A 22,170-nucleotide genomic window follows, 5' to 3' on the forward strand; every position below is an offset into this window, starting at 1 on the left:
TTCTATTACAGAAATCATGTATTTTACAGTCAGGTTTAGAACGATTTACATTGGGTCTAAAGCAGTTGCTCGTATGCATATTACTGCGATTAAAACAGAAAAAGTCATTTACAGGTAAAACATTACTACTTATAACTTTGTATGCAATACCTAGGTCTGACCACAAGTGACACAACTCTAAATTATCCAAACTGAGCATTTTGAGCCTAGCAGCATATTGTGAACAGAAGTGTGCAAGACTTTTCTTGTAAAGAACTTCTGAACCCACTCGATTGTACTGATATCAGATATTTTGTGGAAATTCCAAACAGTTGAATAATACTCTAAAATTGGTCTAACATGTTTTATAACCTCTCATTAGCAATACAATGTTTCCAGAAAAAAAGCTTCACAAAATTAAGTTAACAGCTCTTAATGCTTTTTTAGCAACACTGTTACAATGAGCTTTGGAGAATAGATTGCCAGAGATAAGTACACCTGGGTCCTTAACAAAGTGAAGATCATCTGCTAGATCATTGCCACCTAGCTTATACTTGACTTTCTGATTATGTTTACCAATATGCAAGACAGAGCATTTATTAATCAAAATTTGAAGTTGCCAAATAGATGTCCGTCCAGACACCTAGTTGAGATCACTTTGCAAAACAACAGAATTATGTACAGAATTGAATAATTTTATGTCATCTAAGTAATTTAAGAGTAGAAAGAGATAACATACTGTGTAATTTTGCTTGGAAGGGTCAAGGACAAACTTTTATTAGGCTTCCTGGATACTGGCTGCATTGAGGATTTTAAAATTGTTGGGGAGTTTGGGAATTATAGGCTATGAAGGAAACTGAGTTCATGAGATTTGGTTGCTTTCTCCAGCAGAAGCATTTCCCCAAGTTTCGGCATTAAGACTTATTTTTTTATGGTTGGTTTACAAAAGAGAAATGTATCTGAAATATAAATTTGAATATAACTAAACATAAATTAGAAGAGACCAGTGAAATTTGACTCTGTTCAGGGGATATGTTAATTGAAGCACCTCTATCTGTTGAGTTTCTCCTCTTGGGCGAACAAGTGAATGGACATTCTACTTCTCCCTTAGTAATTAATAATATTGTTAAAGCACTTTAAATTTTTTAGTCAACTAAAATGGCTACCAACTCACAAATTTTGATTCCCAGCAGCTGTCATAGCATTTAAAAACAGTAAACAAAATAACCGATGAACATAAAAAACACACACACAAAATATGACACAGTATAACCTTTCCTAACATGTTGTGGCCAATCATCACAGCAGCCTAAGCAGGTGAGAAGGAGGCATGGGAGTCAGGTCCAGCATCAAGGCAATCGGAGAGCTCCAAGGGGGAAGAGGGAATGGAGCTGCCAGAGATAGAAATAGAGGTTGAGCCTGGGCTGTCCATCAGCCCTCAGATGGAGAGTCAACAGTCAAGGCCTGGAGGTGGCTGATGAGGAAGGGAACAACTGGGTCCGGTGCCTGATTTTTGGATGCACAGAAGACAAGAGGAGAGGAGAGCAATGGAAATCTATGGGCCAATCTTTGGGATGGAAGTGCTACCACTGCTAGCAAAGCTCCACCCTAGCTCTGGGGATAAAAGGCGGGAGGCAGAGCTGAATAGGTGTGGCAGACAACTATTCATCTCCCTGCTGGACAGACTTGTTAGCCTGTGTGTGTGTTTGTGTGTGTGTGTGTGTGTGTGAGAGAGAGAGAGAGAGAGACAGAGACAGACAGAGAGAGAGACAGAGAAAGACAGACACAGAGACAGAGAGAGACAGAGAGACTTTTTGCCGGGGCAGCTGGCATTCCTAATAAAGGTCATATTTATTTAACTACACAGGGTTTCTCGTGTTTGGGAGCTGGGTGAGAACATAACATCTAAACAGAATTTGCTTTTCTGTAACTTAAATCGGGGGTCCCCAACCCCCAGGTCATGACCTACTACTGGGGCCTGAGTCCTTCAGAACTGGTCTGCAGAAGTGCCAGGCAAGAGCATGCCCACTTCTTGAACACATCCTCCACTTGTCCAAGCAGCCAGCAAGCATGGATTTGCATACTCCATTTGCATGAGTGGCGGGTGCGTTGTCCACTGCTTCTGCAAATAGAGCTGTGCGCACTTATCTGCTGCTTGCCAGGAACCATCCCTTCTCCCTGTCCCAACCAGGGCTGCAAAGCTGGAAAGGTTTATTACTTAGATCATAATTCTCAAATCCATTATTTTCAGAATAGAATTTCTTTTTCTAAAGTGACATGTACATATTATGATCCAAGTAACATGTTATAAAAATGAATAAATAGAAATGTGTCTCACACACAGTAATTGTATCAACACCTCACTGCCACAACAAACTGGGTTGTGCAGCAATTTCAATGAGAAGGCAAAATGCTGCTTCAGAATCAATGTTCCCTCTAATTTTTTTTCAGCGTGTGCGGAAAAGCATAGTGTTTGAGCAGCACATTTTCATGCCTGAGCACTTGACTTTTTTTAGCCATTTATTGGCCTCTTTACTGAAAATATATCATATTCACATTATTTTAATTAAGAAAAAGTTACCTAACGTTAAAAAAAAAGTTTTCAAAATGTTTACAGATTGATTGATTTTCTCTATTATCTTTACATGAATTGTAGTCAAGTTGATTATTCTATGGTTACCTGGATTGTCCCTTTTCCCCGGGCTGAAAATAGTGTACCTGGCACATCTTCCACTCTATAGGAGTTCTCAATAATTTAGGCATCTCTTCTGATATGACTAGGAAGAGGGGAAATGAAATAAAAAATACTTAATGCACAGAAGCCATAGAAATGATTAGTGATAGTAGATAGCCCTCAAGACCTGGCTATCCCGTCAGGCCTGGGGATAAATATCGTAATCCGTCCCCACCCGAATGATGAATGTTGTGTACTATTTCTACTTATGTATTGTTTTATGTCTTACTGTCTTGTATTCCCCTCCCTATATATTGTAAGCCGCCCTGAGTCCCCTCAGGGAAAAGGGCGGCCTATAAATAATAAAACCATAAAACCATAGCACCTATGAATTATTTCACACACATTACAAATCATTTGAGTGGGCTTTGTGCTGACAAACATTCTTGCACTCATCCTATAAAATGTCTACTGTACAGTTAATTTATGGTAATCACTTTGAACTGTGATCTGAGACAGCTGATTTTAAAGGACAGTGGGGACACTTTAACATTAGGATGGGGTGTATACTTTTTTGTAAATTCTAAGTGCACCTTGAGAGCAATTGCCTATCTAATAATAGCTTATGTTTTGTTCCAGAACTTTAGGCCTATTGGTAAAGAGACTGGAGAAAGGTGGTAAAGCGGAACAAGAAAATCTTTTTCATGAAAATGACTGCATTGTTAAAATTAACGATGGGGACCTTCGAAATAGAAGATTTGAGCAGTAAGTGCATAATATTTATCCGTGTGTCATGTTTGTGTTTTTCTTGACCTCGAACTCCAAGGTAGAAGCAATTTATAAAGGAAAAACAATTTTCTACAAGGCTTTGCTTTCACTGGATCATTTTGCTTTGGTTTTTCCTCTACTATGGCTATTATCTTCAGTGTATCAACGTGTATATAAGAAAAGGAAAGCATTGTTTTGGTTAATCATTATGTTTACTTGTTAAAGAAAATGTGCAATTTTGTATTCAAAATATACTTATGTTATCTACTAAGTGCCATAATCAGTAAAACTAGAATAGAATGCAAGTTTAGAAGAGCATTGGAGCTTGACAGGAACCAATATTCTCTCCCTCCCCACCCCAAATCCTGGTAAAATGTTATAGTTGGCATGGATATTTTTAAGAAAATTAAAGTAAATGAAAAAAAATAGGGTGCTATCCAATAAAAAGAAATTCAATGGTGAAAAAAAGTAAGATTCTACATTTAGGCGAGAAAAACAAAATGCACAGGTACAATATATATGGTACCTTGCTCAATAGTGGTGACTGAGAGGGATCTTGGAGTCCTAGTGGACAATCACTTAAACATGGATTCCAAGATCCCTTGTGGATAATCACTTAAATATGAGCCAGCAGTATGTTGCAGCTGCCAAAATAGCCAACACAGTTCTAGTATGCATAAACAGAGGGATAGAATCAAGATCTACTTTAGAATGCCTTGGTAAGGCCATACTTGGAATACTGCGATCCAGTTTCGGTCGCCACAATGTAAAAAAGATGTGTAGACTCTAGAAAGAGTGCAGAGAAGAGCAACAAAGATGATTAGGGGACTTGAGGATAAAACATATAAAGAACAGTTGCTGGAACTGGATATGTCTAGTTTTATGAAAAGAAGGACTAGGGGTGACATGATAGCAATGTTCCGATATCGCTGGGGCTGCAACAAAAAGAGAGTCAAGCTGTTCTCCAAAGCTCCTGAGGGTAGAACAGAAGCAATGGGTGGAAACTAATCAAGGAGAGAAGCAACCTAGAACTAAGGAGAAATTTCCTCACAATTTCGAACAATTAAATAATAGAACAACTTGCCTCTAGAAGTTGTAAATCCTCCAACACTGGAAGTTTTTAAGAAGAGATTAGATAACCATTTGTCTGAAATGGTGTAGGGTTTCCTGCCTAAGCAGGAGGTTGGATTAGAAGACCTCTAAGGTCTCTTCCAATTCTGTTATTATATTATATTCTAAATGCATAGTTTATTAATTAATGCACACTTTTAAAAGAAGAAATAGTGTTTTTGTGTGATCAGATTATGTTGCAAAGAAAACTAAACAATTATCGTCCTTATAAGGGGTAGACATAAAAGCTTTCCCCATTTTGACAGCTTTTTTGTGTTCTAGAATTTTTCCAAATATAGAGCATATGTTTTATAAAACAGAGAATTCTAGTTTGTATTCAGAATCTCTCATGAGTACAGTATTATGAATTGTTGCTCAAAACAGTGGATTTTTTTGCATGCGTATTTTGCAATAACACTAGTACATAAACATATAGAGTTTACTGTTGTAGCCTATGCTAAACTCTTGAGTGGATCTTGGGATCACTGTTCCACATACTATTTTTCAGTTATATGAAATCTACAATCTTCTGGAAGAAAAAAAAATAGATGTACAGGCTTATTCAAATAATACCTTCTAATCACTATTGCATACAAATTTATGTCACTTAGCACAACTGATTTAGAAAGAATCATTGAAATAATGGAAAAATCATCTTATATAGCTTGTGATTCTGAGTAAACTGAAAATGGTAGCTTTACAGTTTAATACATTATTTTGAAATATGCTGGATGGACATCATGCAGAGTAACTCCATATGTTTGTTGATTAACAGTATTTTGTTTTAAATATCTTGGTGAGAAGAATTGTCAAAATTGCAGTTTTATGCTATTTTTTAACATTACAACCAGGATCTCAAGAATTATAACACGGTTATTTTAGCTAGTAGAAATAGAAAAAAAATAGTCCTAAGAATAATATAATTGAGAAACAAAAGGCATTTGTGAATAGATCATTCCAAGAAATATCATTTTGAGTTTACAGTTCAGTTAGAACAATATGTCTGTCATTTTATAATGTCTAATTAACATCAGTAATTATGCTTGTAATATCTACTAGTCTGCCAGTCTTAATTTGTTAATTTTCCATTCGTTTTAAAACCTAGAGCACAGCATATGTTCCGTCAAGCCATGCGTACACCCATCATTTGGTTCCACGTGGTTCCTGCTGCAAGAAAACAACAATATATAAAGCTGTCCCAAAGTGAAAAGAATGCTTACCATTCCAGCCGTTTTAGTCCTGATTCTCAGTATCAAGACAGTAAGGGTATTGACCACTCTGGACTTCACACTTTACAAAAAATACCCCAAGTGAGCAATCAAGGTGATGCGTTGGACTCTTACTCACAACTACCTCATAATGTGAATTCAGGAAAACCACCTTTGGGTCTGTCATCAACACCACAGAAAGTTCATACGGCTTTGAACTCTGGCTATAATACCAAAAGGATAGGGAAGCGTCTTAAAATACAGTTAAGGAAAGGTAAGTTTATTGTTTCTGTATTTACATTTATGGGACGGATACAAGTATATATTGACAGAGATAATCTTAGGACCTAGAATTTCCCAATAGAGGAAAAGTTGAAAATGGTCAATTTTCTAACTCCCCTAAACAAGAGAAAATGAAAGGAAGGTTTTTTTTCAACCTGAGAAGGACAGAAGAAGTAGGCAGTGAGCTAAGAGAATGTAAGAAGATATTGCAACTTCTACTGACTAGCAATAATTAGCTATTTAGTGGTTTCTACCTTGGCATATTAATAATGATTACTTACTAGCTGTACTGTGTTGATTGACTGGAACATTTCAGCCAAGTTCAAGTGCCATTTTATACATTAACAAGATTTTTTTTGCATAGCTGTCACAGGGGGCTTTTATTATGCTTTTATTATGATCTAATTAAAGATCATTGTATTCTTTCTTTCATGCAGACTTATCTTTTTTCTTGTGAGCAACCAGGTTTCTCTTTTCTAGTTCCTGAATGTTAAGCTAAACAAACTTGAATGATATAAAGTTGAGTTGGAGTGTGCTTATGTGCTTGCGCGCATGCATAAACGTGTGTGTGTGTGTGTGTGTGTGTGTGTGGCATTTGTGCTGATAAATAAATAAAGGGAGACTAGTATAGATCTATTTCAAGCTATTTAGCTCTCATCAGCTAGCCATATCCTTATTGGGAATTGAACTAGCTGATGAGATCTAAATAGCTTGAAATAGGTCTATACTAGTCTCCCTTTATTTATCAGCACAAATGCAACATAAATGTAACAAAAGCAACATTAAAAATGGCTTTCTGCCTGGATGGCTCCTAGGGTGATCTGAAAGACAGAAAAGGGAAGCAGTATGCTCCCTCCCATATTTGGGCGTGTAAGAATCTTAAATGGAAAAAGATCCAAATACAACAAGATCAGCATACATACACCCGTGAAAATCTACGAGAAAACACACACACACACAAACACACACACATACCAGTGGTGGTTTCCGGGTGTGCACCATGTGCATGCAGTGTGTGTGTGTGTACCCACCACCCGTGACACTCCAGTTACTCGGTGGAGCATTGCACAGGTGCTGTATGCTCCATGTACAGGTGCAAATGCCCCGGTCAGCTCATATAGAGGTAAGGAGAGCACGCGGGTGGGGCCTCCAGAGCACTGTACCGGAACTGTACCTGGTGCTCCCAGCAGGCACCGGTATACCCATACCGGGGTGTACCGGTCGTATTCCCCCCACACTATATTTTATTATATACATTGTATATAATTAATATTATATAGATTGTGTGTGTGTGTGTGTGTATGCCTGTTTGTGTGTGTGTATGTGTATGTGTATATATATATAGCTATTGATTGTGTACAAAATTACTTAAGGTCACCAGTTTAATATGATATCATCGTGGTTGGAGAAACATCATTCCTAACTGAATGAATAATCCTGTGGTTACAATTATAAATTTAGTCACTATGGAGATTTACCAGTTTTTCAGCTGTAATAGATAAGGAGAAAGTCAATTAAAACACTGCAGGGACATTGTGCAGGATTCGGATTTTCAATAATTGAAATCCCAATCTTGTAATTTATATAATTGCAACAGAAATTTAAACTTAGTAATGGACTAAACACATTTTACATCTCTTGAGTATACATAACTGTAGTACAAATAGATGTGGAGCAGTGTAGAACTTCATTAAATTAAATGAGGCCAGCCTTTGAAGACTTCAATAGCCAATTTAGAATAAGTTACTGAACTACTCTCTAACTAGGGCCAGTCCTAATAAAAACATGCCAGATTTGAAGAAACCACAGTGCAGATGACCAGTTTCTGGATATTGTTCTAATAGCTGATAAATATATTTCAACATCTTTTGTGACATACATGTTTTGACATATATTGATGTTTATATCTACCATATATTATGATACCAGCAAAGATCTTTTTTCTGGTGCTTGCTTTATGAGTTAGATGGGTAAAACCATGGAAAAGTGTTTTGAAAATAAACGTTCTCTTCAGAGATCCATTCAGTTACATTTTTTTCTTTATTACATTGTCACACAATTTTGTCATCCATGCTCAGTTCTGATCAATTTAATTTTACTAAACTTTAATTCACACAGTCTATACCTGTGATGGCGAACCTTTTTGGCACTGGGTACCAAAAAGGGAGTGTGTGTGCGGCACCAAGTGCCTAAAATTGAGCACTTCACGCACTTTCTTCGCTCTTTGTGCACACTCTCTGGGCTGCAACCAGAAAAAGGAGTTTCCCAGGGGGCATGTGCACGCAAGAAAATGAACTTCCAGTTTGTGGCACAGGCACACACTGGCACACACAGCAAAACTTCCTGTCAATGCCGTGCATGCTCACATGCTGATCAGCTGGCCGGCGCACTTACTCATGCCAGAAAACGGAAGACCACTTCCTCCCGTTTCCAGCACTGCTTCACGCACAAAGGTAATGCACGCCAGAATCTCGGAAGGGGAACGGGCGATGCCACGCATGCCAGGCGACATGTCTCCACGTGTCACTTCGGGAATGTGTGCCATAGGTTCACCATCACGGGTCTATACAGAATCAACTATATGTAATCTTTAAATTAAAGATTCCCCTCATTCTGTATCTGGTAGTGCAATTGAAAGAACTGCTCATTGGTCAGTTCATTCATTCTTCCATTTGATTGAAACAAACAATATGTTAAACAGTTAATGGTATTTATGTAGTTACTTACCAAGCACATCTTGATTATATTAAAGTAACCAAAATATATTTACGATCCCCAAGGATAGGCACAACTTTTGAGCACCCCTAATATTGAGCAACCCTGAATGCTTCTGGGCAGTTGCAAATGTTTTAAACAAAATCCCAAAAACATCAGCCTATGCGCTGCTTGCAACCCTACCAAGCAGCATTGTGTGGCCCAGTGGTGTTTTTTTTTTAAGTCAATACATTCACCAGCATTGCCCTGAAAGCTGTCTTGCTGATTGTCTTCAATGCCTCCAGCTGTTGCTGTTTTGTAGCCATTAAACAGTTGATTGGTGTCCCAGATATTTCTTTGAGACCGGCAGGGATTTTCCATTGATCAGTACACCTATTTCTCTCCTATATGTTGTGCAGGCCTGATCTAGAACATAACTGCAGTGTTGTATATTATACAACTTAGCAATCAGAATGTGCGATGCGAGTAAATACTTTCACTCTTTATAGCAGCTGGTCCCCTTCCAACGTAGCTAAAGTTCATTCTCTGTAGAAATATGCCCTGTGCCATAATTCTCATTTGATTGCACTAAAAAAATAATAATCTACATGTGGTATCACAAATGAAGAATAGCCTTACTTAAAATAGCCCAAAGTGAACAGTTGATCATCTTCTTTTTTTAATAAAGGATATCATAATACAACAGACCTTAAGGAAGCCTGACCTGTTATTTAACTAGTAGCAGTTACTTTACCATCATTAGGTTAAAATGTCCTTGTTTTTGTATCTATGTATTTTATATGGAGGGAGGGGAGAGACAGAGGGGGGGGGGGAAGGGGAGGGCAGAGAAAGAGGGAATGAGAATTGTCATCTTGAAATTCTTTTCATATTTAACCATTCAATTTCAAACTGTTATGTAAAGAGAAGTATACTTAGTATGCTGTATAAGAGTCCTTATTAAAGCTCTATTTTTGCAAGCTGTAGAAGCTGTATTGTCTAAAATGACAAAATGGGATACTCTTGCAATAATTGTGCTTACTTCCATTATAATTTCTTAATATTTATTGCCATTTTGGCATTTTCAAATAACCTGATCTTTCCTAGGAATTAGTTATTTAATAAAGTTAGAAGAGAAGGTCAGTAATATGCTTCTGTCAATGGAGAATGTTTGTTGGCTTTTTCTAAATGAAAATTGATATCTATTTATCTTTTGTTAAAGGTCGGGCCTTGAACATCTAGCATACAGATTTAGCAGTTATTGGTGATGTTCTAATATGACTGGGATTTTGCAGTTCTGCCAGTCTTTGTAGCTCATATAATTTAAGGTCAATTCTTGCAGACACTTCCACAAGTGCAATGCTTTCCTTATATACTACAGTATTGAACCCATAGATCTTAAAACATCACGCATGAAGTGGATTGAGACTGATGTAAAAATGAGTCTGTGTCAATCATTTTGAGTGGCATTGTGAACACTGAATGTAACATAAAGCACAGTATGAAAGAGAGAAAGATGTGGGAAACACGTTGGACAATGCAATAGTACCAAAAAGTATACTTTTGGCCATATGTAGATCTTCAAAATTGCTAGAGTTTTGGGAAATGTATTTGTATATTATTTATTTCATTCTTTACATTTATTATAACCACCCACTCCAGCAGATCCACTACTTGTTCGTGAACAAAGAGACATAATCATATGGCTGATGTTTGCATATTTAAAACTTCGTATACTGTACCAGAAAACATATGAGAAGTAGTTTCACATCTAAGACCCATAAAGGATTATCTGTATTAATCTTTTCCCATCAAGCAGGTGGCATTTTATAAACTGCAGTGCTGAGCTTAGTGGTAAAAATAAGTAGCTATATTGTTGTAGTATTTAAGCAGGGTGAAAATGGTCCATCTTTCCAGTTAAAGGACCATTTCTGATTGCATTTCTAGAGGACATATCCTTTGAAAGGCATTGTACAGAATGGCTCATATTCTCTCAACAATTCCAGCAAATACTTGTGTAATTATTTTGATTGCACATGCAGCTGCAGAACTTTCATTTTCAGATGACCAGTTCAAGATTCTAACTGGTCATTTTCAGACACAATTATTGTGATTGCCTACATGCAATTCCAAAATGTGGATCACCAGTAAAAAAAGGATTTGAAAAGCACAGCATCTTAGTAGTTTTGCAAAGGGTGTAATTAAAGAAAACATTTACTTAGCCTTGATCCATGTGATATTGCAAAACTTCCCTGAATAATGGTTTGCATATAATGGACTTCTAATGAAACATAGTAAACAATGTCATTTGTGTTTGATGAACAATTCACTAAAATCAGAGTGGGATTGCACCTTATTGGGAAAAACAGCAAGGAACAAGTAGGCCTGTAATCAGCTTGCCATCATTGCTCTATTTTTGTGTGACATTCCTACAGTTTTTCTTTTTGCTACAAACATCATGAGACATTTATTTCACAGTTGAAAAACAGCGAACTTGTGTATGATAACAGAGAACTTAGATCCTTAATTTTTCTATATGCTCCCTATTATAACAGAAAACATAATTTAAATGATCAAAACCTTTAAATACAGACAGCAGAGATCCCCAAAATTGTTGCAAATCATAATTTTAAAAAGTACAGAAAGGGGAAAGTATAAATACACGATTGAAGTGCATTGATATATTTAACTTCTAGAATAAGCCAATAAAATAAAATTTAGTTTTAATATCCTGATTCAATCCACTACTTTGTGGAAGGCAGCCTTGAAATTGTCACTCAAAGACAACTGCAGTTCTTAAACAGGAATATAGATAAGCAACACAGAAACACAGAAAACAGATGTCATAAATGGACCCAGTAGTCAATTGAGCCTATCCTTTGAATTGTGTTTGATTGTTTTAGTTTTGTTTTCAATTTAGTTATTTTTTTATTATTATTTTTATTTTGTGTAAAAAACATTATCAGATAAACATATATTTATCCCAAATATGTTTAAACTTAGTTACTGAAAATTGATTAATTGGTTCCAAACTTCCACTACTCTTTCTGTTAGGTAATATTTTCTAACATTACTTTTGAACTTTCTGTCTGTCACTTTGAGGAATGCCCCTGGGTTCTTGATTTTTTCTTAATATTGAAAATACTGTCTTCTAGAACCTTATTCACATCCTTAATATATTTAAAGGTTTTAATCATTGTGACCCCTCTCCTTTCTGTCTTCCAAGCTGTACATACTCCAAACTCTCCTGGTATGTGTTATCCTTCAGACCTTACACCATAATGTCCCATCTTCCCTTATACACCCATACAATCCCCAATTTTATTTGTGCTGCTGATGGCCCCATTAGAAATTGAGTTGTTTCTAATATGCTTGTTATTTCCCTTAAGCAGTAGTATAAAATTTCATCTTAGAAGATAATGTTCTCAATTGCTGGGTTACACTGAGTAAGTTACATTATTATTATAGTAAAGATGATAGGTAATGCTCATTTAGCATGCTTTAACAACTCAGTCATTAAATGAAGTGGTTGCTAAGTGAAACTGCATGATCTTATTTTAGTTTTCTTCACTTTACACATGTGCAAGGTAGTAATTATGGGACTTGATGCAAAGTTACATTTCATTACCATCACAACTGCAAAAGGTCACTAAGCAAGGGAGTCACTAAATTAGGATTACCTGTGTTATTACTATTTTAAACAAACTTTATTGTAAAAGAGGTGTTCATTATGAAAATTGATCCTAATATCAAATATGTTGCTCATTTCTAAATCTAGTATTACTTTTTTTAAAAAACATAATTTTATACTTTTTATAAAAATAGTAAAATGAATATAAAATAAACCTGTAGAGAAAAGTAAAAAAGGAATAAAAGTAGAGGAAAAAATAAAACAAAAGAGTAAGAAAAAAGAAATATTTAAAGAAGTGACTTCCAATCTTCTTCAAAAGTATAAAAAAACCTAATTCATCATCTATTGTTACACACAATTATGTTCTTTTTCCATAACCCATCCCTTATCCATACACATTAATCGTTTAACATTTTACTCTTAGGATTAGGAAATTGTTCATAAACGTTTGGCCCCAAATTTATAGAAATATTTTTCATTTTAACCTTAATGAAACAAACCAACTTTGTACTCCTTCATTTTTTCATATTGAGCCATGATGGCACAGTGGTTAGAATGCAGTATTGCAGGCTGCTTCTACTGAATGCTGTCTGCCAGCAATTCAGCAGTTCGATTCTTACCAGCTGAAGGTGATCTTAGCCTTCCAATCTTCAGAGATCAGTAAAATGAGTACCCAGATTGTTGGGGTCAATATGCTAACTTTGTAAACTGCTTAGACGGCTGTGAAGCGATGTGTAACTCTTAAGTGCTATTGCTATTTTGTTTCTAACAATTTTAATCTTCAATTCATTTTAATGCTATTGTAGGATTTGTTTTTCAATTTTTCTTTTTTCCCCATACGGAAGACTTCTTCAATTCTTTAACCAACTTCTTTTGTAAGTTCATTAACAAGTTTCTTTGGAGGTCAGTCTTTTGGGTTTTCTTTGTATTTCCGCTGTAATTGTTTTCTCAGTCTTTTAATTCCCCTCTGCCTTTTTTTAAAAAAAATTCAAGCATTTCTGCAAACTCTTTTGTGTTAATCTTTGACACAATAGTACTGGTCGTAATGAAATGTCCTTCTATTCATTCTGACATAACTTCTTTCATTAGTCAATTTTGCAAATAAATAGATTATTGTGGGATGCACCAACTATGTTCATACATATTACTTTTGCTCAAATATGAACATTACTCATGAATATTAAATAAGGAGGATTTTAGAGTTAATAGTCATTTGTGTATTCTTCCTTATCTTGTCTTATTCCAATAATAATTTTTATAATGCATTATTATTATTGTCATCAATGTGAGTGAGCTTTTGCATACAAGCCAATTTAAAAATATTCTAAACAAGCAAATAATTACAAAAAAATAGAATTAGAATTAAAGAAAATAATCACTTGTATTTCTCTGTCCAAAGGCAGATATTTCCCCTCTGAATTATCCATTGCTAAAGTACAAATGGTTTAAACTCTGGAATTTGATTTTAAATGCTTTCAATTCTGTTTTGGCAGCTTGAGTAGCATTATGAGATAAATCAAGGAGCACAACACAGGACACCGTACCTTTAGACAATTAATAGTGGTTTATATATACATATATACAGACATATACATGACAGATAAATTCCATACCCCACAGCTACAGACACAAGGAGAGAAATGAGATACACAAGAAGCTCGAGAAACACCATCTAATGACCACATATATATAGACACCTCTTAAAAGGGTAAATGACTTGTGTGTATCCCACCAGAATCTTAAAGAGGCTTTGCCTGTATTGCTGAATCAACCACATTGCATCAACTTCTGGTTTACAGCTTACAACCTTACATCAGCTGGCAGCTACTAAATCCTCATTACCTGACACCCCCCCCCCATTTAAAGCTGTACATCTGATAATCCAAATGCTCTGAAATAACAGTTAGAGGTTTTGTTAACATTGATTCCAATTTCTGGCTGATTGTTTCAATCTGTATATGGCTTTATTCAATCTATATACGTATCCAGGTGTTGCACTTTCATAACCTGGAGTTTGGGCCATATATATCTCTTCTGCTAAGTCAGCATTCAAATAACTAGTAGAAATACCAAAATGATACATAGCATATTTATATGAAGCTGCTAATGCTATTGCTAGCCTTATGGTTTCACTTTTACAGTTTACAGCTTATTCGGTTTACAGATTACAACCTTACATCAGTTGGCAGCTATCAAATCTTCATTACCTGACAAATTCTGAACACATCTTTTTTTAAAGACTTACCTTGTTCATAAATACACATATTTTGAGAATGCCTCAATATCTGTATGTTTACTAATCAAATCTTTAAAGTAGGGAATCTAATTAAAATTCCACTACTTCTATCCAGAATTATTCCACTACTTCTATCCAGAATTATTTCTGTCCATAGCAAACCATAATGTTTGATTTAGATACTAAGAGGGAAAAAAAATGCAAGAAACTGAAGATATTAAGCAATCAATTCATGATTTAGGTGAAACCTCTGGGAGGTCTCAGCATACAAAGTAAGAATAAAATTAATTAAACCCAAAGCTGCAAAGAACATTTATTGCAGAAAACTGTCGCTTTTTATTGTTCACAAGCACTTAAGTCAAAAGATGAAAACTTTGGAGGGGCCTCAGCTAATTCCACATGGGAGATTAAAGGAGATAATAGTCTCTGAATGTTGTATAAGGTTCCTTTCTGCTTAAACCCAAGCGGAAAGAGAAAACAAAGGGAACTTTTTAAATGAACAATCTGTTTTTTAAAATGTCTGCTGGGCATGTGGACAGCAACAGCAGTTAAACACTAGGCATGTATGTCTGTATGTACATATATCCCTTCTCACCCTATGGGTGTTATGCGTCTTGGGTCCTGTACCAGAGATCTCTTTGGGGAGTTTGTGGGTTCTATGCAATATTTTTGTTGTTCCTAATGTTGCTCTCTTCTGGACAGAGAACTCCAGTGGTGTTGGGAATCTGTTGGAGCCACTCTCCCACCTTAGTAATCACTTTGCTTTTTTTTTTGTTTCAAACATCTACAGTTCCACCTTCAGGCGCTGGTACTCCTTTAGTTTCTCATGCTCTTTTTTTCTGATGTTCCTATCACTCAGTACTGCTACATCTATCACCACCACTGTCTTCTAGTCCATTTCTACTACATAGTGCCTGGTTAATTGGCCACTACTTGCCTATCTATCTGAACCTGGAAGTTCTACAGCAGGGATATCAAACTCGTGGCTTGCGGGCTGCATGTGTCATGCACTGACCACCCCATGCTTAGTGAAAGAGGGGGGGTAGGAGTCATGATATGTCAATGTGACGTAGCAACGTGACACTTCAAGTTTGACATCTCTTTTTTACAGGATGCTTGCCCTGTTTTTCCCCACAACATTCTGTGCAATCTTCCACCTGGACTTGAGATGGTCTAGTCCATTCACTTGCAGATATTGCTATATGCAATACCATCTGCTTCGATGTACAGATCATATGATCCTCAAGTTATGACCATTCATTCAGGGGCTATTTCAAATTATGAACAGTGCAGAAAGAAAAGTGTTGTTACCACTGCCCAAAGTTACACCCATTGCAATGGCTCTGTAGTCACATGATCAAATTCAGGAACCAGGTAATGGGCCCAACGTTATGACTGTTGGGGGAGGGGCTGAAACTCCCCTCCTGCCTGTCCCACCAGGATGTGCAAAGCTTCTGCAGCCTTGGAAATCCTGCTCTGCTTCCTGTTACTTCTCCCTTCTTCTTTCTGGCCAGAAAGCTAGTGAACCTGATGTTTCTATTCTTCAGAAAAATACATTCATTAACTTTCTATGCAGAAAGCACACAAAGCTAGTGAAAGGAAGCTTAGATTCTGGAGATTTGAGTTACCTTTCTCCATGCCTATATGGGAGGGGAAGGCTGCGATGGGTGAGAGAAAGGAAGCCAGCCATGGAATTAACTCCCATGCGCCCTTTAGCATGGAACTCTTTTGCTCTGTTTGTTTAACAAACAACGTAGGAGAGCCAGGACTGTAGTTACTGAATGAAATGATCATGTGGGCATCTCAGTTAACAACTGCAATGACTTACGACCAAAACATATGACCAAAATTCTGGACCCAGTTGTAATCATAAATCTAGGATTGCTTGTATGCTTTTCCTGCTATACCCTGCCACTGTTGGACTGAGATCTCTCTGCAAGTTTGTAGACTCCTGCTTCTAAGATCTTTTATTCATATGTTATGTGCCGACTTGCTGTTTTTTTTAAAAAAAAAATCCAGCCCTTTCTAGCTACTGATATGTGTGTGCATGCACACACACAACATTTGGAAACATTATAGAACATCCTTGCTTCTTGCTCTAATTAGACAGCTTCTGGTTTCTTCTATATGCTCTCTATGTGTATGTTCTTTTCAGATACTGAGCAGGCTTCGAGGCATATTTTAAATCTTGTTTTTTAAAAAAATAAATCAGGCTAAAACTAGACTTTCAGTGGGCTTATGTAGGCAAAACTGGGGAGCAGAATTTTCTGATGTCTTTCACAAGTCACTCTTCCTTGCAACTTTGCACAGGCCAGAAAAGAACAGTTGTCGACAGGTAGACAAGCCTGTGTTCCTTCAGGTGGAGCAGGGAACATGAATTTAGTCATTGAAACTCCTTATCCCTTTGTGCCTCTGTGTAGCCTTTCTTTTGAGATACTGGAGGAAGCTGACTGGATTAAACAAACTGGAATTTAAAAGCAGGACAATCAAAAACAAACTTATAGCTTCCTTAAGATTTTACACTATTGTCTACTTTTATACTGACACCACATCTATTTCAAAGCAGCGGGGGGAGGGAGTTTATAAAATTCTGCATAGAATGCGTCCCACTATTCTCAGTAGGTTAGTGATTATACACAGCTCATAATTTAAATCCATTTCCATCTGGTTTTAGGTCTTGATACAGAATTGAGGCAGCTTTTATTACCCTGGTTAATTATCTTTACTGGAAGATTGCTACTGTATTGATATTTTTGGATTTCTTCCCAGTCTTTGAAGTTCCTTTGGACCAGGAAATATTACTAGAATGATTCCATAGAGTGGTGCTTAGAAGTTTGTGAACCTTTTTAAATTTTCAGTATTTCTTCATAGCTAAGATCTAAAATGTGATCTATTCCCTCACCCCAGTACTAAGGCTAGATCAAGAGAGAATCCTATTATATAGACAAGGAATATTATACTTGTTCATTTATTTACAGTATTGAAAAAAGCAAAAAATATATTAAGCAGTGTTAATGAAATTGTCTGATATGGCTATCAGAGCTATATGCACATTCTGTGAAAGACCATATCAGACTGTATTTAGTCAATATGATGAGGTGTAGAAAGAAAATATGGATGCTTTTAGGTAGCTTTATGTAAATCCAAAGTTTCTGATAATGCAGAGGCACAGAATAAGCTGACAATACTTTTAAATAATTTCTATAGGTACTGAAGGCCTAGGATTTAGCATCACTTCAAGAGATGTTCCTATTGGTGGCTCAGCTCCAATTTATGTGAAAAATATCCTTCCAAGAGGCGCAGCTATTCAAGATGGAAGATTAAAGGCTGGAGACCGACTCATTGAGGTGATGAAATGTCACAATGCTATTGGGAATTTTATAAGTCCTTTTGGCAAGCATCTTACTTTTATATGAGTTATATAGCAATCCAATTAATTTTCCCCCCTCATCTCCTGTGCCAGGTTTCTTGAGTATTGTCTTCTGATTTTCATATTTTCAGAATAACAATGTTAATAAACAGGAATAACTTAGCTTGCTTTACAAAGAGCATCTGTCTCATTTAGAAAACAGAGATTTTAAATATCTATCTATCTATCTATCTATCTATCTATCTATCTATCTATCTATCTATCAATCATCTATCTATCTATCATCTATCTATCGGGATGTGTGCATGGGCTTTATTCAAAGAATAATTGGATATATCAACTGTTTTGGTAAGATGGGCTGTGTTTTTAATAGATTGACATAAGGAATAGTGCACCGTGGTGGAACAATTATTTGGGATAAAATACAAGGCTTTGTATTTAAGTTTAATTCTTATAAAAATTATATAATATATATATATATAATGTATGCCTGGTCTTAGAATTTGTATAGTATCTGATAAGCATTTTTTGTTATGACACAAATTACATGTCTTTCAGCCTGGATCAAACCCTCTTAAGCTGTAGTTTTGGACAGATATCCTGGAGAGATGGAATGATTTGACCTTTACAGTTCATAGGAAGCAAAGACATAGATTAGTATAACAAGGGACAAATAATGAATGATGGTGGATTGAGGAACACATTTTAGATATTTAAGTATTATTATGTATGTGTGGTCAGGAGTTAGTTTTTTTAAAAATGAATATAGGTAATAATCATAGTCTATCAAAATAGAAATTCAGATAGATTTATTTATTTATTGTTTTATGGGGGGATCAAATACTGTATTATTGTTAGGTTTATGATATGATATTACTATAAAGTAAGGCAATCACTTTTAATGCAGAAGGGTGCTAATTCATTTTTTTCCTTAACTGTAAGCACACAGGAGGACATAGAAAAGAAAGAGGGAAAATATAACAATGTTTAGTCCAGTTCTTTATGTAATAGTTGCCATTTCAAAGAGTATAGACCATTTTAGAGAACTGTGTCTTAAAATATTAGGACATTTGAACAGTTCTGTAGCAAATTATTCCCAGGAATAAATTGTATCTCACATTGGTTCCATCAGTACTATTTATGGTTAAACATTGAAGTATATCTTGTTTTTTTTTTAAATGAAACTAGACATTCTAATTATTCTATGCCTTTGTAGGCACTATTTACAGTTATACGGCAATAATAGGAAGAATTCTGTATTAGATATACCTTCTCTATGTCCAAATAATTTTATGGTCTAATTCCTTTATTCACTTTTGAAAAATATTTCTTCCATTAGCAGCACATATTTTAAAATAAAATACAATCCTTTTGAAGCACCATTAAAATTATTTAATAGAAAGATTGAATACAAATTCAGAAATTTTATCTGATATGACACAGAAATATAACAAGGCATTGGTCAGGCAAACCTCCCTGGAGAGAGTATTTCTCAGTCTGGAAGCTTGTTTCTCATATTATCATAACTCACATACATAAATGTTGAAAGTATTAATGTCCAAATAGATTGATGGGGAAGCAGTTCATAGCTTAAAGGTTTTTAAAGTCCATCATAAATTTGTATTACTTTCAAAAACGGATCTTGGTCCACTTCTTTTTTGAGTAACTAGCTTGTCCCTTAATTAACTAACTGATTGACATATGTACCATTTTATTAAAAAAAAACCTCTGACCTGTTCATAATGACTAAAAAAAATAAATAAGAGCAATGAGAACAAATTGGGTGCCTTATCTACCATCTTGAATCCATAAATCCGTACAACCCTAGCTCCAAACCTACAGTATACCAGTATTTAGGAACAAATACTTAAGTGAAAAACTATTTTTAATAGTTTTCTGTAAAAGTAAAATATTTTGGGAATTGGGCTACTCTATCCTCATATAAGGATGTTCCACTGAGGAGACACTAGTATGAAAACTATTTCAAATTAATGATCTTTGTATACCCGTCCATTTCGGGGTCACCTAAACCATACTAGTGAAAAATGTGGCATACTTAGAATCCTGAGAGCTAAAATGTTCCAGTTTAAAGTATCTCAGTTTAAATTGTGCCTTTATTGCTCTTCTGAGCTCTACATATTCATAGCCTATGAAATCAGCCCCCCTGCACTGGAACTAACTAAATCTATCAAGCTTTGCATGATCCTCTGCAAAGAAACAAGAAACAGAAAGATTTGCATGTGGAAGTTTTTAGAGATTCTGTTTATGATTTTGCTTTCCAAGTGAAAGTATACTACAGTTTACAAAGGCATCTGGATTGTTCTTTGGGCATGCTGGTTTTGCAATAGTGCAAACATTATATGATGATTGATAAAGAGCCAGCTTCCACTTTATAATGAAATCCAATAGCTTTTTTTGCTCATGCATTTCATTTCACTGAAATTTACTTAAGTACGGTTTAAGTTCTCAGGCAATTTAGCACTATTGCAACATATGAGTGCATTATTTATGCTAATGGATTTCCTTGGTCCATAATAGAAGATGATGATATGTTAACATTGTCCCAGTTTCTATAAGGAGGTTTGTATATAGTAGTGACTATCATACTTGATTTAATGCATTTTCTTTTTTCTGGAGCTTAGCTCTTACTTGTTTACTTCAATATGACTTGATTTTAGATGTATGTGATGTGGATTTACACTATTAGTAAATTTTCAACAATAGCAATATCCTCATAAATGATCTAGATAAGAGAATTGAAGGGGTACTTATCAAATTTGTGGGTGACACTAAACTGGGGTAGTGGTAATTGCTAACACATTGGAAGAATTCAGAAAGATCTTGACAGACTTGAACATTAGGCCCCATCCAACAAGATGTATTTCAGTGGTGAGCAAAGTGACGTCCTGAAGATACAGGATAGGCAGTATCTGGTTCAACAGTTATGCCCTGTGATCTAGATATCCTCGGCGACCACTGCTTAAATATGAGTCAGTGGTGTGTTGCAGGTATCAGAAAAGCCAGTGCAGTCCTAGAATGCATCAACAGAGGGATAGCATCAAGATCATGAGAAGTGATAGTACTTCTCAGTACTATAATTCTGAGGCTACATTTGGAATTTTGCATCCAATTCTGTCATGATATAAAAAGGATGCTGAAGCCCTAGAAACAGTGCAGAGAAGAGCAACGCAGGTAATTAAGAATTTGGAGGCTAAATCATATGAAGAAAGTCTAGTTAGATATATTTAGCCTAAAGAAGAGAAGGCTTGGGGTAACCTGAAAGCAGTCTTCCAATATCTGAAGGGCTATCACAGGTTGATTTATTTTCCAAAGCTCCTGAGGGCAGGACAAGAAGTAATGGGTGGAAATTTACTTAGAGTGAGAATGATTAATCAATGAAACAGCTTGCCTGCACAGAATTTGTCCAAGATGATATAGGACTCTTGATTATTGTTTGACATTTTAGAATTTTTGTTTTTGTTTTGGATTATTTCATAGCAGTAGTCATTCAAACTTCCATGCATTGTAATCTTAATAATTGTATACTTTCTTTTGTCTGTTGACATATTTGGTAGCCTAGATTTGTTTATTTTTGTCCAATTTCAAGACTTGGCTTCAAATTCTAGCCCCTTCAAATTTGTGTTTACTATAGTCTGTAGACTCATCATGTTTCTATAGTAAAATTTCCGTTGCGTTGTTGTAGATTCTATTTTATTGCTAACATATGTTCTTGAAAATAAAGATTTGTTAGAAAATATTTTGATTTAAAAAGTCATTCTTTCTGACACTTGAAAATGTAATTTCCTATACATATAGGCTAAGCATTTTCCCTCCCAATTTTTGTTGTAACAGGTGCTAAGAAAGTTAAATTGTTTTGCATGGCTTTTTCTCCCATTTGGCCCCCTTTCCAATTACATGAATCCTTCTTTGCCTTTTCAGAAAGCTGATAATCTTACTTGTGGACTATGGACTCACACTCATGCTTAATCATAATTTATTTAACTGTGACTTTTCTGTACACTAGCCTTGGCTGGGTCGGACACGTTAAGCCAAAACCAAATGGACCATATTATTTTTGGGTGTAATTGGGGAACCTGGTCATAATTTTGGTTTATTCAGACATCTAGCAACTTTTAGTGATTTATTTATCACTGTGATAGGTAAATAGCTAATAATCCCGTTACAATAAAGAAAAGGAAATCAACTCAAGGAGTAAACATA

General features: G+C 35.7%; 1 protein-coding gene across 3 annotated transcripts in view; it reads left to right on the forward strand.

Moving 5' to 3' along the window:
* Positions 1-22,170, forward strand: part of PARD3 (par-3 family cell polarity regulator) — a 602,045-nt gene that overhangs the window by 334,767 nt on the left and 245,108 nt on the right. For all 3 annotated transcript variants that reach the window (XM_087712541.1, XM_087712540.1, XM_087712538.1), the window contains exons 8-10: positions 3,293-3,418; positions 5,637-6,013; positions 17,787-17,926. In XM_087712541.1, the coding sequence (XP_087568667.1) occupies positions 3,293-3,418; positions 5,637-6,013; positions 17,787-17,926 (643 nt within the window). The remainder of the gene's footprint in view (positions 1-3,292; positions 3,419-5,636; positions 6,014-17,786; positions 17,927-22,170) is intronic.

The sequence above is a fragment of the Thamnophis sirtalis genome, unplaced genomic scaffold, assembly GCF_051295495.1.
Source record: "Thamnophis sirtalis isolate CommonGarterSnake01/CBP01778 unplaced genomic scaffold, rThaSir2_p1.2 scaffold_4, whole genome shotgun sequence".
In the NCBI taxonomy this organism is placed as follows: Eukaryota; Metazoa; Chordata; class Lepidosauria; order Squamata; family Natricidae; genus Thamnophis; species Thamnophis sirtalis.